Genomic DNA, 18,218 nt, shown 5'->3' on the forward strand with positions numbered 1-18,218 from the left:
GGTCAAATTTGAATCATGAATAACTTTTACTCAGTTCTTCCAAAAAGCCAATTTTGAGGTCCGAAAATTCCCAACAGAAGCCCCTAATTAAGTAACGTGCGTGCACCCGTGCGTGTGCATCTGTGCATGTGTCAACGTTAGTGTTTGCGGTGCTCCATATCCTGTAAACAACAAGAGTCACAACAAAGTGGTTGTTATACGTTCCTGAACTTTTCCCCATCCGACAATTACGTCAACATCCGTCTTTCTGTTTCGGTTCACTTACAACAGCAGCAATGCTAAAACTTGATAAACAAAATACCTTAAAGTGGACCTATCATGCTATATTTGAATAATATAGTGTAGGACCATACCTATATAAGGCATATTTATACTTTTTATTTTTCAAAATACCAAACAGATCATGCATTTTAGCCATTCCTCATTTGGCTCAATTTAACAGTCTTTGCATGGGCTGATTCTGTGAGAACAGCACCATCTACAGGCCTGGCATATGTACTACAGCGTCTCCAGCGCTTTCGAACGGCAATGTCCGTGGCTGTCTCCTCCTGATTGGTGGAGTTGGCCCAATAGCCTTAGCGCCACTTCTGTGATGTCACAAAAGTGTTCAAATCTGGATCAGTCTGTATCAGATCCGTTGCAGGCCCTTTTTAAGAGATTTGGGTATGGAGGAAAACAGAGAGGGTTGTGTTTTTCTGACACTTGGTGAGTTCCCTGGAACACCGGGGACAGATATTCATGTATAAAAGACGTACAAAAGTGCATTTTGCATGATAGGTCACCTTTAAATGACCAAAAAATTCAAAGAAAAGTGCAACATTTAAGGAAATACGCGTAAGAAGATTGATAGCACTCACTTATCTGTAAGCTTAGCTCAATACAAACTACTGCAGAAAAGCACCTGGGAAGGCTTTGTCCCAACAGATAATGAAAAAAGTGCATTGTTTTATTTCGACAACATCTCACCACTCTAAGCACCATTGAATGATGGACTAGCATAATCCCTTGGATTGTTATCATCTATTTGGGCTACTATCTATTAGATGGATACCAAATGGCGGTGTGCCTGAAAAGTGACAGTCACGCCCCCTCCCCTTTCTGAAAAGTTTGAACCAGAAAAGTCGGAACATTTCTAAAAAGGATGTGCACAGCGCTTCATCTCTAGGCAGACGTATCGTCCTGATACACTATCTCCTTATTGGGAACAATTGAAAACCAGATGCTGGCGCTCAGAAAGAAAAACACTTTATAAGCTTAACACAATGATTGGTTGTGACAAATACATTCTAGCAGAACAGTCTGTAAAACTGAGACCGTCTTTTCAGGAAAGTGACATTTCCACATGTTTCCAGTGTTTGTGCTAAGCTAGGATAAGCCGACTGCTGGCGGCATGCTTCATATTCATGGTCTGAAGGTTGGAAGAAGAATTGATTTAATTGCTCAAGTATCAGATATAATATGCCGTCGGTTCTAGATATATATTATCTCTCGAGCTGATAGAACAAAGCGATGCGGTCCAAAGTTGTTTCATTCCAGCTGTGATTTAGTGTCTTGGAATTTCTTGTCCTGGTTGCAGGTGAGAGTCACTCCTACGCTGCCACAATTGTATCAGCATCCATCCCTGGTTCTTCCGATCAAATGTCAGGACAGTCACAAAGCCGCAGAAGGAGGTATCTGCTTTATCTTTCAGGTGAGTCAAACAAGCCTTTGTCTCGTGCCGTCACCCAGCCCTCTGCCTGTCTCACTGCTCACCTGTCTGCCTGCATGTCAGTCCACTTTTAAGCCAGTGTATCAGTTTGTCAGGTTGTCTGTCTTCATGTGTGTATGTTACACCTGTCTTTGTCCATATACCTGTCTTTCCATCTCCCCTGTCTGTCTTGCTGCTTGACCACTATACCTGCCTTTATCTCTCTATCTCTCTGCAACCTGACCCGGCCGTTGTCTTTGGACTTTTTCAGAGCGTGACTGGTTGGCTGACTGACCTTTGGGCTGATGAGACTTACCTACCGCAGAGCAGCAGGGACACACACTGGCACACACACACTTAAACATGAATGCACAGGCTGCTCATTCAGCCTCGCACTGGCCCTCAGCCCTGGCTCGAACCGCTAACCATCGGCTCATCAGCACCACAGACCTGTGAGTGTTCGAGACACGCAGACTAATCTCATCTACTACGTACGTATGCGCAAAAAGATCCAGATCTGCAGGCGAGGCTTCACTGTTTTTTCTTATTTTTAGGAGTTTACATCAAGGAGGAGTTTGGGAATATGACAACATACAAGCAGATATATACTCACTCAAGCTATAATTATAATATTACACCATACAAGGGAAAGTGGAAAACCCAGAGAAGAAGCAGAAAGCGAGGTGTAAATAGAAAACTGGTGACTCACATGTGAGTGGCTACACACCAGCCACACACACTAAGAGAGAAACAAAAAACACAGGGTTCACCCACATGAAGCCAGAGGAAGCAATGTGTGTGTTTGTGTCTTTGAGTCTGAGTGTGGTGAGGTAGGATGAGTAAATCTCCATTTGCCATCAATGATGTTATAGTTACTGGAGCTGTTATCAAAAGGGATTTTTTTTTTTTTAAACGTTACGTTCTTTAAATAAATTAACACTCTATCACAGAGTCTCTCCAGCCCATTCATCTCTCTGTGTTCTGCTCCACTGTCCTATAATAGGTTCAGGGAGTGATGCTCTTACCCAGGATGTGGCTGAGAGGAAACTTGTTTCCTTGTTTGCTTAAAGTTTAAAGGCTCTTTTTAATTTGGTAAAACACGCATCATTTTCAGTGCCCCTTTATGTCTTCAGATGAGTTTCAACATTGTCCTCTCCTGTGTGTTCAAATTGAATGTATATAGTGTGAGTGTAGACTTGTCTGAATGGAAATAAATATTTTCGTGATTTCATTTAAAAAAATCTTAGGAAAGATGACGCTAGATGACTTTGAAGATATCATGGTACAAAGGCAGAAATTCTTTGAAGTTTCAACATATGCCAAACGTTTTACAGAAAGCAAAAGTCACACAGAGATAAAAGAGTTGTTGTAAGAGTTAGGGTTAGGGTTGTGTTCACTTTTTTAAACAAAGTAGAAAATGAAGCTCTGCACAGTTTGCTGCTTCCCGGTCAGTTGCATCGCTGCTGTTTTGAGGCTTAACATCTGACTACTGCACTACACTTAATAAAGCTTAAACCAAATGTTCCCTTACTCACACCTCCATTCCAGAAACCCCACACACACATACACACTTGCAAGAGAGTCACCCAGGGGCCACCCTCATTACCCAATGCACAGGTGTCAGGAGTCTATTCTGGATGGACCAGGACCAAAACTTTGTTTTATATATGAACAAATGCAAACCCATACACACACAGACTCATGAATACACACACTTTGTCCTACACACATCAGAGCCACTGGGGCTGAACTCTGTGGTTAATGACTTTCCCACCCACTACACAGCGAGCACATGTTGAAGCTGTTAACGATAAGTGGCTTTTCGATCTTGGTAACGTCCTAATGTCCCCGTTAATCTCACATTCCTCACTGCAAAGGCCACTGAACATGGTCCAGTGGTCTCACTGAGATGAGTAATTTTGTCAAGTATTATGAACCTGTAACCTCATTTTTTGAGTACCAAAACTGGGCAACATCAAACCTTCCTGATGAGAACCATGTTAGAAACAACTGACTCTGTTTAAGGTGGGATCACATCGTTTATTCTGATTAACTATTTAGGCAGTAAATGCTCCACTGTGCTTTTTTGGTTGTGCGTAACAAAACCTTCTAGCAGCTGATCTAAAATATCTGAACAATGTAGCAAAGAGTGGCCATTGTTTCTTTAAAGACACATACAAAAGAAGACAAGGGCGTATTTTTTTTTTAAAGATGTTGATGATTGTCACAAAATTGATGACTTTGAATATTTCTACAGCAAGCAATACCTTTCCTGACAGCTGTACAACTAAGTACAACACATTGAATCTATGAATGGTGGTTAAGGATGTCTTTGTGAGGCCAGAATATATATAATTATTTATATGATGTTTGAATAACGGTTCAAGAGCCAATTAAAAGTGAATGCTAATGTCTGTGGTATTAATAATTGAGAGCAGCTATTAAACTGTACAGTGGATAACAATACATTTGTTAACCTGATCTATTGAGCCTCTGAATTTGACTGCACCTGAATGATTCAAGATGAATACCTTTCCCAACTTCTGTTAAATCCCCCTTACATATCCCTCTATTAAATAGATAAAGGAGATGGGTTACTCATCTTAATGCATCTTACCGAACTATGCATGAGCCTGATGGAGCTGCAGTATACAGCATGTTGCAACAACACAAATTGACTGCAACTGTCATACAAAAATACAGAAAATACCAGTAATGCACCTTTATAAGGTGTGGGGTAAAACTGTCTTAAACTGTGCAGCCAGATTGGTTAAATTTGAGGAGTATGCACATGTTAAAGTATCAGCCTAATGGGATTAGACTGGAGATTAAGTGGAAAATACAGCAACTAATCCTCACTCATGGCTGTCTGTCTTCTTTTTTTTTGACCATTACTTATTATTTTGGTGGAGATGTTTGCTACTGACTACAGGTGTTATTCTACTTCAAGGTTGGTAAACAGAGTAAAAGTATCTGTACCTGTAGGTGTCTGAAGGCAACGGTGAGCTGCGTCATGTGCAGAGAGAGGCACCTGGAGGTGCATCTGGCGCTGTTGATTTTCTCCTGAACATCCTCCTGCTCTGGTGAACTCCTGCGGGCAAGAGTCACCGCCAACACCGAGCAGAGGAGTACCAAAGCCGCCCGACACACAGACATTACACCGTGCGGCAATAAAAGAAGACAAAAATAAAGGGACGCGCAAATTAAACGGCAGACCTTTCTTCCTCGTTTCCGGCTCGTCAACGCACTGCTCTTGCGACCCTTTAAGTTGAAAACATGTAAGCGCTGCTCCTGTCTGCACGCGAGCAATGAGTGAAGCGGCTCTACCCTCCTCGCGGACACTCCCACCACCGCCACCGGTGAAGTGCAGTCACGCGGAGATGCAAACATGGTTTTCAAATTCATTATCCCCAAAGGGTGCTCGTCCTCTGCGATTTTTATTTTATCTTCATTGTTATCGTCACAAGTCACAACTATCTCTCCTATCACAAGTTCACATCTTCATCCAACTCTCCCACACTCATACTCAATCATCACTTCCGATGTACCTGTGCACATCATCATTATCCAGCATACCGGAATCTTCTGCCATAACATTGTCATCACTGTAAGCTTAATCATGGTCATTATTATCGAAGGTGCTTATGCAACAGGCTAAGATACTGCTAAGATAGACCTTTTTTTATAATAATGTGAAAAGCACAGGTGTAATAAAAAATGTGGTTGAATTTAATTTAGCTCCTTCAGTTTCACAGTCCTGGTATCATCATCATCATCATCATCATCATCATCATCATCATCATCATCATCATCATCATGTTGATCTTTATTAGCCTCATCTTAATTATTATCACCTCTTCATTTACCTCCAGCATCAAAAGTAATTTCTGTTGTTCTGGGCCTTTTAACATATATTCATTGCTTTTCTAATAAACTAATACAATAATTATCCCTGGTAATTATTAAAGCAGACTAATAAAAGAGTATTTATTAATGGCAAAGAGACTTGAAAAATGTGTTTAGGTGGGGGTCTGTCCCAGAGCCAGTCAGTGTGTTAGTCACCACTTCTCAACAGCGATTGTAGATCCAGGTGGGCTTTATTAGATCCAGGGCCAAAGCGATGATTAGGACACATGGTTGAAAGCACTATTTGTTTACATGGAACTTTAAACCAGCAGAAGAGTCATCCCTGTTGGCATGAGATGAAGAAGCAGCACCTTCGTTTTGATTTAGGGGAAATAGAAACGTATAAATATTTAGTATTGGCAGTGTTGTTTTTTGGCCCAGTAGTGGAAACTTGACTTGATTATTTCCTCGTATTGAAAGGACATCCTTCTGCAGGTTGAATTATAGTCAAGAACAGTGATTAATAACCATTCTGTCTTGTTAACCCTTAAAATATATTAGTGTGGCTTTCTAACAATTATTGTCCCTATCAAATCATTTTCTGAATACTTAAGTTTGGTCAATCTTTTTTTAGAAGAGAGCTTCTACAGAGCTTCTTTAATTTAACCAAGAGGTCAAAACCCAAATATATGAATTGTAGTTTACTATAAGACAAAGAGAAGAATCAAATTCTGACATTTGAGAAGTCTAAATTAGCAAAGGTTTGGAAATAAAATGGCTACAACAAAATAATCATCCATCAAAAAAGTTGCTGATAAACATCATTTTTGACTGTCATTTGACAGCATTAAAGTATTGGCTACTGATATTTACTTACGACCCCCCATCGGCTTTCACTCCATAGACATGAGTTTTAAGTTACCAAATACTTTTCCAAACCATCAGCTTGAGATCCACTGGTCTAGAGACAGTCCTACGTCTATAACAAGACCTCAAAACTGCATCACCAAAGAGACAAATATAAAGTTAGAAAGAGAGACCACATGTGAATAAGTAATGTGCTGTGAAGACAACGTGTAGTCATTGTGTTCAGAAGCATGCACACCTGACCTCAGAGAACCAAGGCAGTCCTTAAATCAGAAAGCATGGAATCAATTATTACACACACACACACACACACACACACACACACACACACACACACACACACACACACACACACACACACACACACACACACACACACACACACACACACACACACACACACACACACACACACACACACACACACACACACACACACACACGCACGCAGTCGATTTACAAGCAGTTGCCCATATGCCCATTATTTAAATGACCAGAAAAATATTTCATATTTTCACAAAACACCCCACTCAGGTTTCTAAATAAACCATTAGGGGAGCAAAGACCCTCCCCAACACACACTTAAACTTCACAGACACACACACATACACACACACACACACACACACACACACACACACACACACACACACACACACACGCACACACGCACACACACACACAAACACACACACACATGACAAAAGCATTCACCGTCTGTTCAAATCCGCTTGTTGATTAAAGCCAAATGTATTTGAAACTCATGAAAAGAGAGAGAGAAAATTATGAAGAGGGGTAAACAGACAGAGAGGACTTAGAGACAGAAAGAAAGAAAGAAAGAAACATTGAAGAACATAGATGTGTCAGAATCGTAGCTCTTACTGTAACCAAGCATAGATCAGAAGGTGACTGAACACCAACATACTTATTCAATAACTTTTTTTCTAACAGACTTTTCACCCAGATTTTTTACATTTAAATTGCTAGCAATCTAGATTTAGATATTGATGTGAATGTGTTTTGAAAACGAGTGTACTCAGTCCGAGTATCAGGCTAAGTAATCAAGGCTATTCATTTCATTGATTCATTCATCGATGACCGACTTTGGTGCTTCAAGGAATTTCAGGGGTTAAAATGACTTGTCTACAAAAACAAATCTGGAGTTCGGGTAATCATTAGTACACAATGACCTTGTGTAATTATCAAGGATACTTTCAAATGTATCTTTATTTATTATCTTGTAGAGCCAAGAAGAAGATGAAAGTGATGATGTAGGAGCTTTCATAAAGTTCATTACTCATCATGTTGTGGGCCATAAAAAATGAATATGATTAACTGACAATGTTTTCAACAACGATTGATAGTCGTCAGACTGAAAAATAAAAACTGATTTTTAATAAAAATCTCGTTATATCTAAGGAGGAGACAGCGGTTTAGTTGAATTTTCCATGGTGCTGCTTTATAAATGTTCCCTGTAACTGAGTTTTTGCTGAAAAAAGGATGCATGTGGGGTAAGGACAGTTTAAGGACCTTAAAAGATGCTACAAATGCTCTAAACATATTGACCTAAGTGTTCTTAAACTCAGAGTGTGTGTAAATCAGTATTGTGTGGGAAGTGGTTGTAGTGTCCAGTCTAATTATCTAACAATAACACAAGGATAATTTTTTTGTTGATTCATGTCGAAGGGGAAGCTATTGTGCTACATGATAGCCCTCTGATGATTGAATGTTATTAATCAGTCTGTTGGAAATCTGAATTCTGGATCTCAACGTACCACATAAACACATTTTTATCACAACTAAACCCAGCCAAATTAACCGTCTCTATGAACTACAAAACAAAGAAGCTGTTTCCCATTTTCAAATATGATCTCTATGTATTTAACATGTCACTGATCAAATCCACACTGTGTCATGTACTGAATCCCAATCCATTGAACTGTTTCTGTCACAACTCTTACATGTTGTTATTATTCCTGTCCAACATTATTGAAGTGGTCAGAGATTATTCCCTGCAGCTGGTACTACTCACCGCTCATCTGTTAGTCGTCTGATCTCTGTCACCTTTTAAGTCTTCAATATAAATGTTTCTCAAACCATGGTCCGGGGACCCATAGGTGACTCATTGTGAATGCTCAGGGCAGTCAGTGTTCGTCAGGAGCAAAGTGAGGAAGGCTGTTTCTGAATGGAGCTACACTGTCACTTTGTGGTACATCACAGCAATTGCTGTTTGAAATGAAACACATCAGTTTTTGTTTATTATAACCAACACTTGGCATTGCATTATGATAACATTCTCTTTTATTTAGCTTTTGAAAAACAGTATATACATTATTGAAAATAAACGTATTTGTTTGCAACATTATTTGGTTCACAGTCACATTTTAACTACCTCCATATTGACCATGTGGTCTTGTTACTTCCTGTACTAATGAAATAGCCCTGCAGCACAGTAGCTTTACAGACTATATTATTGTGAGGACTTAATGTGATATTCAAGACATAAGACATTCCATTGTAAACTCATACAAAAAAATCCTAGAAAGAATTATGTTTTTATAATTACATTACATTCATTTAGCTAACACAACCCACGGTACATTTCCACTATGAGATACCAACAGAATTCCCACTTTATCACTTGCTGGAATGTTTATATGCAGACTGTGTAACTAATCTCCTATGTTATTAAATGTTTTCTTTTGAACCTCGATATTCTTTTTGACACAGCTGTCACCTGAGTTGCTATCCTTCCCACTCTCTGCTGCATAGCTCTACAGATTGTTTTGTAACCTTGGTGAAAGAATGTATTTGTGCAAATTGTTCAGGATAACACAGACAGATACTGACTCCAGTCTGACCTTGTGCTGTCCTACTCCCACCATGCAGGGCTGCCTTTATCTTTCCGTTGAAATGGCTTCATTTGCCTGTTGTTTATCTCTTCCTCTCCTAAAGGTACAATACATTATTTATCTCAAGAACAAAATCCACTCCGGTCCAGTTTGGGGCGGTAATGGCGCGACCAGGAAGAGAAACCGTCGAAGAAGAAAGAGGCGGAACAGCGGCGGATGTTTTGGAAACCGGCTGGGATTTGGGCCATGGATATATAGATTTGGGTAGGTTAACTCTCTCTGCTGTAAATTATAAATTATTCTTACTATGAATATTTTTTAACCACTGAAATACTGTACGCAAACACTTCTGACAGCATTAAAATATTAAGCTAGCTGTACTGTAGCGATGTTGATGCTATTTTCCTCAGCTAGCGTCTGTTAAAGTTAGCTAAAGGTTTATCTTTGGATGTGTGTTGTGTATCGAAAGGTCAGAACAACACGTATTCTATTGTTTTTACTTTAGACATTACTTCAATGTGGATTTGTTTATGTTTGTGTCATTACACAGTGCCCCCAGTTTGGTCCTCATGTAGTTTACTACTTGTTGGGAGTTTTGAACACTGTATCGATTTAGTAATTTGCAGTCGTAGACGCTCCACTTATCGATTATTAGATTGACCGGAAAATAATCGCTAACTTTGACAATCGATTAATCATTATGTAATTGTTCACGTAAAAAAGTGTTATTTGTCAGATAATTTACAGATTTTTATCTTCCCTTTCAACTTGTATATTTTCTATTCTTTAGTTCTGTTTTATTTCTATTGTTGAAATGTTTCTATTTTATAATTGTTTATTTTCTACTCTTTTTAAATTCTAATTATGTGCAATGCCCTTGTTTTGTATGCTTCTATAACGAAAACCTTTCCAAATTTGGGATCAATAAAGTATATCTTATCGATGAGGAACATTAGGGTATTACATTTTTTAGATGTAGTCTACATGTTCTAGAATAAAGCAGTACAAATAAGTAGCAGCGTATTAATTATAAGATAATGGCGGCAATACAATAATTATTATTCATAAACTGTGAATAATGTATTCACTCAAATAAATACAAAATATAATAAAATAAACATTAAGGTGCAGCATTTCGATGAACTGAAATAATCTGTATTTGAACTTTAATGTACTAGTACTCACAAAACATAAACTATTAGTTTTGGGTTTTTAATTATTATTATTAAACTGTGAATATTCACTCAAATAAATACAAAATATAATAAAATAAACATTAAGGTGCAGCATTTCGATGAACTGAAATAATCTGTATTTGAACTGTATGTACTAGTACCTAAGCAGCCAGTTTGACATTATGACTTGCTTGTCATTGTATTTTCATGTTTTTTTAAAGAAAAATTAACTTGTCCACATTGCTTGCCGAAAGGGCAGATCTGCTGGCACTAACAATGTCTCCTGCTGTGGAGAACACCCTCTCGCTAGGGACAGAGGTAGCAGATACAGCCAGGTAGCGCTTTGCTAACATGGCGACATAAGGATATTTGGCGTTTGTAATAGCTTTGGCTCGTTCTGAACTTTTTGCGAGTGGTGGAGGCTTAAATGCTAGTGGGAGTTGGGTTTGCACTTCAGTCTTTTTTCTTTTGGTACCGGTGATGTTCGGGTGATGCCTTTTCAAATGAGTGTGCACGTTTGATGTATTGCCAGCCCCATAACCAATTTTAGTTGAACAATGCCGACAAAACAGCTTTGGTTCGGTCCACCTGTCTTTGTCCGTCATTCTTGTACGTAACTGCGAAACCAAAATGTTCCCAAACCGGAGACTTCAATGATTCTGGAGGATTTTCGAGCTCAACTTTATCGGCGTTCGCCATTTCGACAGTTCCTCAAATTACTGACTAAATTTGAACGCATCCCTGGCCTCATTTATAAAGGGATATACGCTTAAAAAATGGCGTACGCCAGTTTCTACGCAATGTTTGCGGTTTATAAAATACTAACTTGACGGGAAAATGTGCGGTCCTCCACGCAAACTCTAACCCACGGATGCGTACGCACTAAGCACAAACACGGGAGGGACGATAAACTGCGACACCGTTAGCAGAAGGAAGAATGGAGAGAAATATGTGGAAATAATACCATAAATAAAATCTTACCTCTCATTTATCATATATTGTGGTGATTGACATTATTCACCCACGGAACTATGGGTTGGGGTATTGTTCCGCACGGACATTAGTGAGTTGACCGGACTTCCTGTTTCCCCCGGTCTTATCTTCCCGGGCTGAAAGCTGTTTACATGTTGTTCTGATGTTAAATAAAAGTCTAGCTTGTACCTTCGATACCCCGCCTCCGACTCCCGTCTCTCGGCACTACATTGGTGACCCCGACATAAGTCTCGTAGAAGGATCCGAGACTGAACCGAGCATGGCAAATAATGCCGTTTTTTTCAAACTGCCGGAGTTTTGGGATACATCTGCGGCTGCATGGTTCGCACAGGCGGAGGCTCAGTTCGCCCTCCGCGGAGTAACTGATGACGCATCACGCTATTTCCACGTCGTTTCGGCACTGGGAAGCTCCACTGCGACCCGGACGGTGGGCTTTATTACATCTCCCCCTGCCCAGGATAAATATGCAGCGTTCAAGGCTTTCCTGCTAAAGACTTTCGAGCTGTCTCGGTCGGAACGGGCCCGACGCTTGCTCGCTATTCATAGCCTGGGAGACAGCAAGCCTTCTGACCACATGGAAATGATGCTCAACCTGCTAGGTACGGAAGAACCCAATTTTTTGTTCATAGAACTGTTTCTTCGGCACATGCCGCCGCATGTTCAGACAGCGCTCGCTAACACGGCTATTACTGAGCCACGCGCTTTAGCCGAAGAAGCTGACCGGTTCTTCCTGGCCACCCAGCGTTTTACCCCTGAGGTGCTGGCCCCGACACGCAGCGGCTCCTTCCCTGGTAGAGGCATGCCACCTAGCAGAAGCTCCAGGGCCGACGTCAGCGACTCCAGCCCTGGCCTGTGTCAGTACCATGCACGCTATGGGGCGAAAGCGAGGATGTGCCGTCCCCCCTGCACCTACAAGGAAACGGGAAACGCCAAGGCCTGCGCTCGGTAGTGGCCGCGAGCGTGGGCACATCCAACCGGCTCCTGTTCATCAGGGACACCCTCTCTGGTCGCAGACTCCTTTGTGACACAGGAGCCCAGCGGAGCGTCCTGCCGGCTACGGTGGAGGACGCCGCCGGTGGGGGCCACGGCCCACCTTTGATGTCCGCTAACGACACCCCTATCCGCACCTATGGCACAAAGACAGTGGACCTGTGTTTCAAGGGTCAGCGGTTTAAGTGGGATTTCATCACGGCTGACATCTCCTTCGCCCTCCTTGGCGCAGACTTCCTGTGCGCTCACGGACTGCTGGTGGACGTCAAGAACAGCCGCCTGGTGGACGCACTGACGTTTGCCTCGTTCGCATGTACCCGCGGCGAGGCGTCATTCAGCGGGCTCTCCAGCTCACTCTCACAGGGTGACAAGTTCCACCACCTTCTCAGTGAGTTTCCCGACTTGACGCAGCCCACCTTTTCCGCTGCCACTACCAAACACAGGGTAGAGCACCACATTGACACTGAAGGCCCCCCAGTCTATGCTAGGGCCCGGCAGCTCAACCCTGACATGCTGTCGGTCGCCAAGTCGGAGTTCGACAGCATGGAGCGTCTGGGCATCATCCGCCGCTCGGACAGCCCTTGGGCTTCGCCGCTCCACATGGTCCCTAAATCAGCCGGTGGCTGGCGACCGTGTGGTGACTACCGCCGCCTTAACGACGCCACTACGCCAGACCGCTACCCGGTCCCTCACATCCAGGACTTCTCTTCACACCTGGCGGGCAAGCTGGTTTTCTCCAAGGTGGATCTGGTGCGGGGCTACCATCAGGTTCCGGTGCACCCCTCAGACGTCCCCAAAACTGCGGTGATTACGCCATTCGGGCTTTTCGAGTTCCTGCGTATGCCGTTTGGACTTAAGAACGCAGCTCAGTCCTTTCAGCGGCTGATGGATTCGGCGCTCAGAGACATGCCATTCATTTCCGTCTATTTAGACGACATCCTTGTCGCCAGCTCCTCCTCTGAAGAGCACCAGGCACATCTCCGTGTCCTTTTTGCGAGGCTCAGCCAACACGGCCTGATTATCAACCCGGCAAAGTGTCAGTTCGGGTTGTCCTCCATCCACTTCCTCGGGCATCTCATCCGCAAAGATGGAGCCGCCCCCCTCCCATCGAAAGTGGAGGCCGTGTCCGCCTTTCCACGACCGTCTACAGCTCGGGCGCTCCGAGAGTTCCTCGGGATGGTGACGTTTTATCACCGGTTCATCCGCCGGGCGGCCCACACCATGCGCCCGCTGTACGAGGCCCTCAAGGACAAGTCCCCCGGCCAGGCCATAGACTGGACGGCTGAAAGGGAAGCCGCTTTCGATGCCACCAAAGCCGCCCTGAGCGAAGCCGCCATGTTGGCTCACCCGTCACACAGGGCCCCCATCGCTATCACCACCGGCGCGTCTGACTACGCTGTGGGCGCGGTGCATGAACAATGGGTCGACGGCGCCTGGCAACCGCTTGCCTTTTTCAGCCGCCAGTTGACTCCCAGGGAGCGCAAGTACAGCGCTTTCGACAGGGAACTCCTTGGTCTCTATTTGGCTGTTCGCCACTTCCGTTTCCTGCTGGAAGGCCGGGAGTTTGCGGCGTTCGTGGATCACAAGCCACTTACTTTCTGCATGTCCAAGGTGGCCGAGCCGTGGTCCGCCCGACAGAAACGCCAGCTTTCGTACATCTCCGAGTACACCACGGACATACGACACATCGCTGGCAAGGCTAACGTGGTCGCGGACTGCCTCTCCAGAGCGGTCATCGGAGCTGTGCAGCTGGGCCTCGATTACCTCTGCATGGGCGCTGACCAGGCCTCTGACCACGGGGTCCAGACCCTCAAGGCCTCGGTCACGGGATTGCGACTGGAGGAGGTCACGGTCGGTGACTCGGGCGCGAAGCTGTGGTGTGACATCTCCACGGGCCAGCCTCGACCGCTAGTCCCTACGGACTGGCGCCGACCCGTTTTTGAGGCGGTTCACAATCTTTCCCACCCCGGTAGGAAACCGTCCGTGAAGTTGGTGTCGCAGAAGTTCGTGTGGCAGGGGCTTAAGAAGGACGTGAAGTCCTGGGTCGACGCATGCGTGGCTTGTCAACGGGCTAAAGTTCACCGCCATACTAGGGCCCCTTTTGAACTGTTTGCGGGTCCTGAGAGAAGGTTTGACCATGTCAATGTCGACCTCGTAGGTCCGCTTCCCCCCTCTCACGGTTTCACCTACCTGTTTACGATGGTGGACAGGACGACCCGCTGGCCCGAGGCCGTTCCCCTCACCTCGACGTCAGCTTCCGACGTCGCCCGCGCTTTCATCGGCACGTGGGTGGCGCGCTTCGGGACCCCGTCTGACCTCTCCTCTGACCGCGGTTCTCAGTTCACCTCGGAGCTGTGGAACGCTGTTGCTGTGGGTTTGGGGGTCAAGCTGCACCGCACCACCGCATATCACCCCCAGGCTAACGGATTGTGTGAGCGGTTTCACCGATCCATGAAGGCGTCACTGCGTGCCGGATTGACAGACGGCAACTGGGTGGATAAACTTCCGTGGGTTATGCTCGGCCTCAGGTGTGCCCCCAAGGAAGACCTGCAGTCCTCGTCGGCGGAGCTCGTCTATGGCCAGACGCTACGGGTCCCCGGGGAATTCATTCCCACCGCCACTGTGCCCTGGTCTGCAGCCGGGCAGCGCTCCTCCCTGCTGGAGACCGCCGGGACATTCACGCCCGTCCCCACGTCGCAGCACAGCAACCCAGCTTTCCGGGTGTCCCCCGGATTACGGTCGGCGGATTTCGTTTTTATTCGCCACGACGCTCACCGCGGTCCCCTGCGCCCCCCTTACGACGGTCCGTTCAGGGTCATACGTCACGGGGACAAGAGCCTGGTGGTGGACGTTGGTGGCAGGCCTGAGACTGTGTCCGTTGATCGGATTAAGCCTGCTCACGTGGACGTTTCCAGGCCGTTGGAGTTGGCTCTGCCCCCACGTCGGGGCCGCCCTCCCATGTCCCGCCCCCCACCCCCTGTGGGGATGCCCTCGCCCTCGTTGGCGCCCCTGCCCCTGCCCTCGCCTGCAACCCCACCCTCCTCAGCCCCTGTGGTCCGTACGCGCCGGGGTCGGGCGGTACTTCCTCCCAGGCGCGAGGGTTTTGACTATGGGTGAATTCTGGGGAGGCTTGTGTGGTGATTGACATTATTCACCCACGGAACTATGGGTTGGGGTATTGTTCCGCACGGACATTAGTGAGTTGACCGGACTTCCTGTTTCCCCCGGTCTTATCTTCCCGGGCTGAAAGCTGTTTACATGTTGTTCTGATGTTAAATAAAAGTCTAGCTTGTACCTTCGATACCCCGCCTCCGACTCCCGTCTCTCGGCACTACAATATAAAGAATTCATTTTCAAATATTGATTAAAGCCAATCTTAAAATGATTAAACAAACGCCTGTTTGAGACTCCTCAGTGCACACAAAAACGTAACTTGGAGAAATAAATAAATTCGGATTTGCTATATAAAACCACCTCGAATTCAAAGTGCTGTACAGAGAGATAAGCTCACACAACATACAATAAATACATTTACAATAAAAGATACAAACATATGTTGTGTTAATGTTATGAAATGTTGTCTCATAAATGATGCGGGAAGCAGAAGGAGAGAATTACGTCTAAACTGACGCTGTTTTGCATTTCTATAGGTTGTAATATACGAGCATGGTTTTATATAGCCTACTATCACGTTTAATCGTGTTTTATGCCGTTTGCCAAGACTTGATAAGTCGCTCGTAAAACACAGGAGGTATGGAAACTAAGAACACCATATGTGGTCAATTGTACAGCTAATATAACACAACACATTAGTTGTATTTCCTTTAACTGGTGGATTATGGATATATAGTTGCTGAGCAAAAGCTGGAACACAAACCACCAAATACAAACAAATAATTCAGATCCAGTCGTCATGACTCCACTCCGGGAGGGATTCCCCGATCATTTCTTAGTTTATCATCAAGGGGGTGTCTCCTGTCCCCGGTACAAACACACTGCCTGAGAAAGGCTATGTGTATTCTTTTTGTCATTAACCTTTTTCGGACCACTTATTTATTTATTTTGGTGACGATCCGACCTCCATGCTGCTACTCTGGTTCAAACTGCATCCACCAAACAATATGATTTATCTCGTTATTTTATAATAACCAAAATCTGACACGGTGTGAGATGTCTTTTTTAGCTGTTCTGTCGTCATTTCCTGCCATCTTCTTCATAAAGTCAGTCAAAGTGAATGAATGAATGGGCGTTTCTTTGACTATTTATAGGCAAATATGGGACGCACTTTCCTCGCCGGTACGCAATGTTCGGTGAATCGGAAAACGTCGGAAAATGTATATACCTATTTTTTGGATTTCTACTACGTAAGCAACCTACCCACGTGAATCCTACACACGGCGTTATACATGAGGCCCCTGCTCTCATAGTGTGCCTCTTGTCCACTGAAATGACTGGCTCGCTCCATTGCCCCTTTCACACCAACGCGTTTTCAGCCCTGGGTCGGAGCTGGAGCCTGAAAAGTACCGTTTTTTCCTGTTCACACCGCAGCGGCGCCTCTTCTTAGCTCCGGAATCCGGTTCACTTCCAGCTCCAAGAGCTTCGGAGCTAAGAGGCGGCGTCACTTACGTCGAGGCGTGCAGGAAACTAAACCCACCTCCCCTGAACATGGGTCGAGTGAAGAGTCTCGTCATGCCTGCCTACAAGTAGTAGTGCTGAGCAAGTGACTAGAAGGCAACCACACACTAATAAAAAAAAAACACACTTTATACAGTCAGGCAACATTAACCAGACTTCGTGTGATTCTGTTTATTTGCACCTTACTTTGACCATCCGCTCACTGTTATTTATCATTGTGGAGAGAGGCAGACGTTTTGTTTTGTATTATAGCAGCTATCGGATGGAATCAATACATGGGTTAGTAGAATCATAATAAAAATATGCCGGTAAAATGTGCCTGTAGAAAACAGCTAATGCCACAATAGGATAGCAATAGCAAGTAGTCAGTTTACCTTCAATTGCTATGCTAACATCACCCATTTTATACCAGAGACACTTTAATAACAGCGTTGTGATGCCAAACAGCGTCAATTCATACTGACACACATTCACTTAAGGGGAACTGGGGATATGTATCAGCTGCTTGTGTGACAGTCAGACAGTGAATACTTTAGAGAGGCCGCTCTAAAGTATTCGCTAACCCGGGAGAATAAACTCCAGTGGACGAGCAGCACTGCAGCGGTCGGTAAATGCCGCTGAAACACATTAATAAACAATGAACCACGGCACTCTGGAGAAAAGTATAAGCTTGGAGAAGTCGTTATTTTATTTAATCTGACTTCGTATGATTAAAAGCAACACGATCATCGACCCGACGCAGTCCCCCGTTGTTGTTGTTGTTGTTGTTGTTGTTGTTGTGAGCGCCGTTGGGGAGGAAATCAGCGATGTAAACGGTGACGTCATGACGCAGCAGCGGCTGCACCATTCGGGCTCTGGGCGGTGTGAACAGAGCGGGAGCAGAAAAGGGAAACCGGAGCTGAACCAGAAAAGCTCTAGCTCGGAGCTAGAAAGGGAAAAGCACTGGTGTGAAAGCCGCATAAGACGCGTTGAACCCATTGTGAGCAAATTACTCTGAATGCTGCGACGCAGCACCTGAGATTACTTCCAAAAAGTTGTTCACATTCTCAATGTTTTACGTTTAACGTTATATTCGTTCTGTACACTTCGGTACACACGTGTACCGAACCGAAGGGCCCGTACCGAAATTATTCGTGTACTGTTACACCCCTATTATTCACAGCTCAATACATA

General features: G+C 44.5%; 2 protein-coding genes across 3 annotated transcripts in view; one reads left to right on the plus strand and one right to left on the minus strand.

Moving 5' to 3' along the window:
* The window catches only part of anos1b (anosmin 1b), a 38,396-nt gene extending 33,345 nt beyond the window's left edge, over positions 1–5,051 (minus strand). The window contains exon 1 of the mRNA XM_079680268.1: positions 4,667–5,051. Within this exon, the coding sequence (XP_079536394.1) occupies positions 4,667–4,843 (177 nt within the window). The 5' untranslated portion in view covers positions 4,844–5,051. The remainder of the gene's footprint in view (positions 1–4,666) is intronic.
* A 4,347-nt stretch (positions 5,052–9,398) lies between these two features.
* The window catches only part of swt1 (SWT1 RNA endoribonuclease homolog), a 34,111-nt gene continuing 25,291 nt past the window's right edge, over positions 9,399–18,218 (plus strand). For both annotated transcript variants that reach the window (XR_013805786.1, XM_079667446.1), the window contains exon 1: positions 9,399–9,516. The gene's annotated coding sequence lies outside the window, so the exon portion shown is untranslated. The remainder of the gene's footprint in view (positions 9,517–18,218) is intronic.

The sequence above is a fragment of the Notothenia rossii genome (assembly GCF_949606895.1).
Source record: "Notothenia rossii genome assembly, chromosome: 1".
NCBI classification, from domain to species: Eukaryota; Metazoa; Chordata; class Actinopteri; order Perciformes; family Nototheniidae; genus Notothenia; species Notothenia rossii.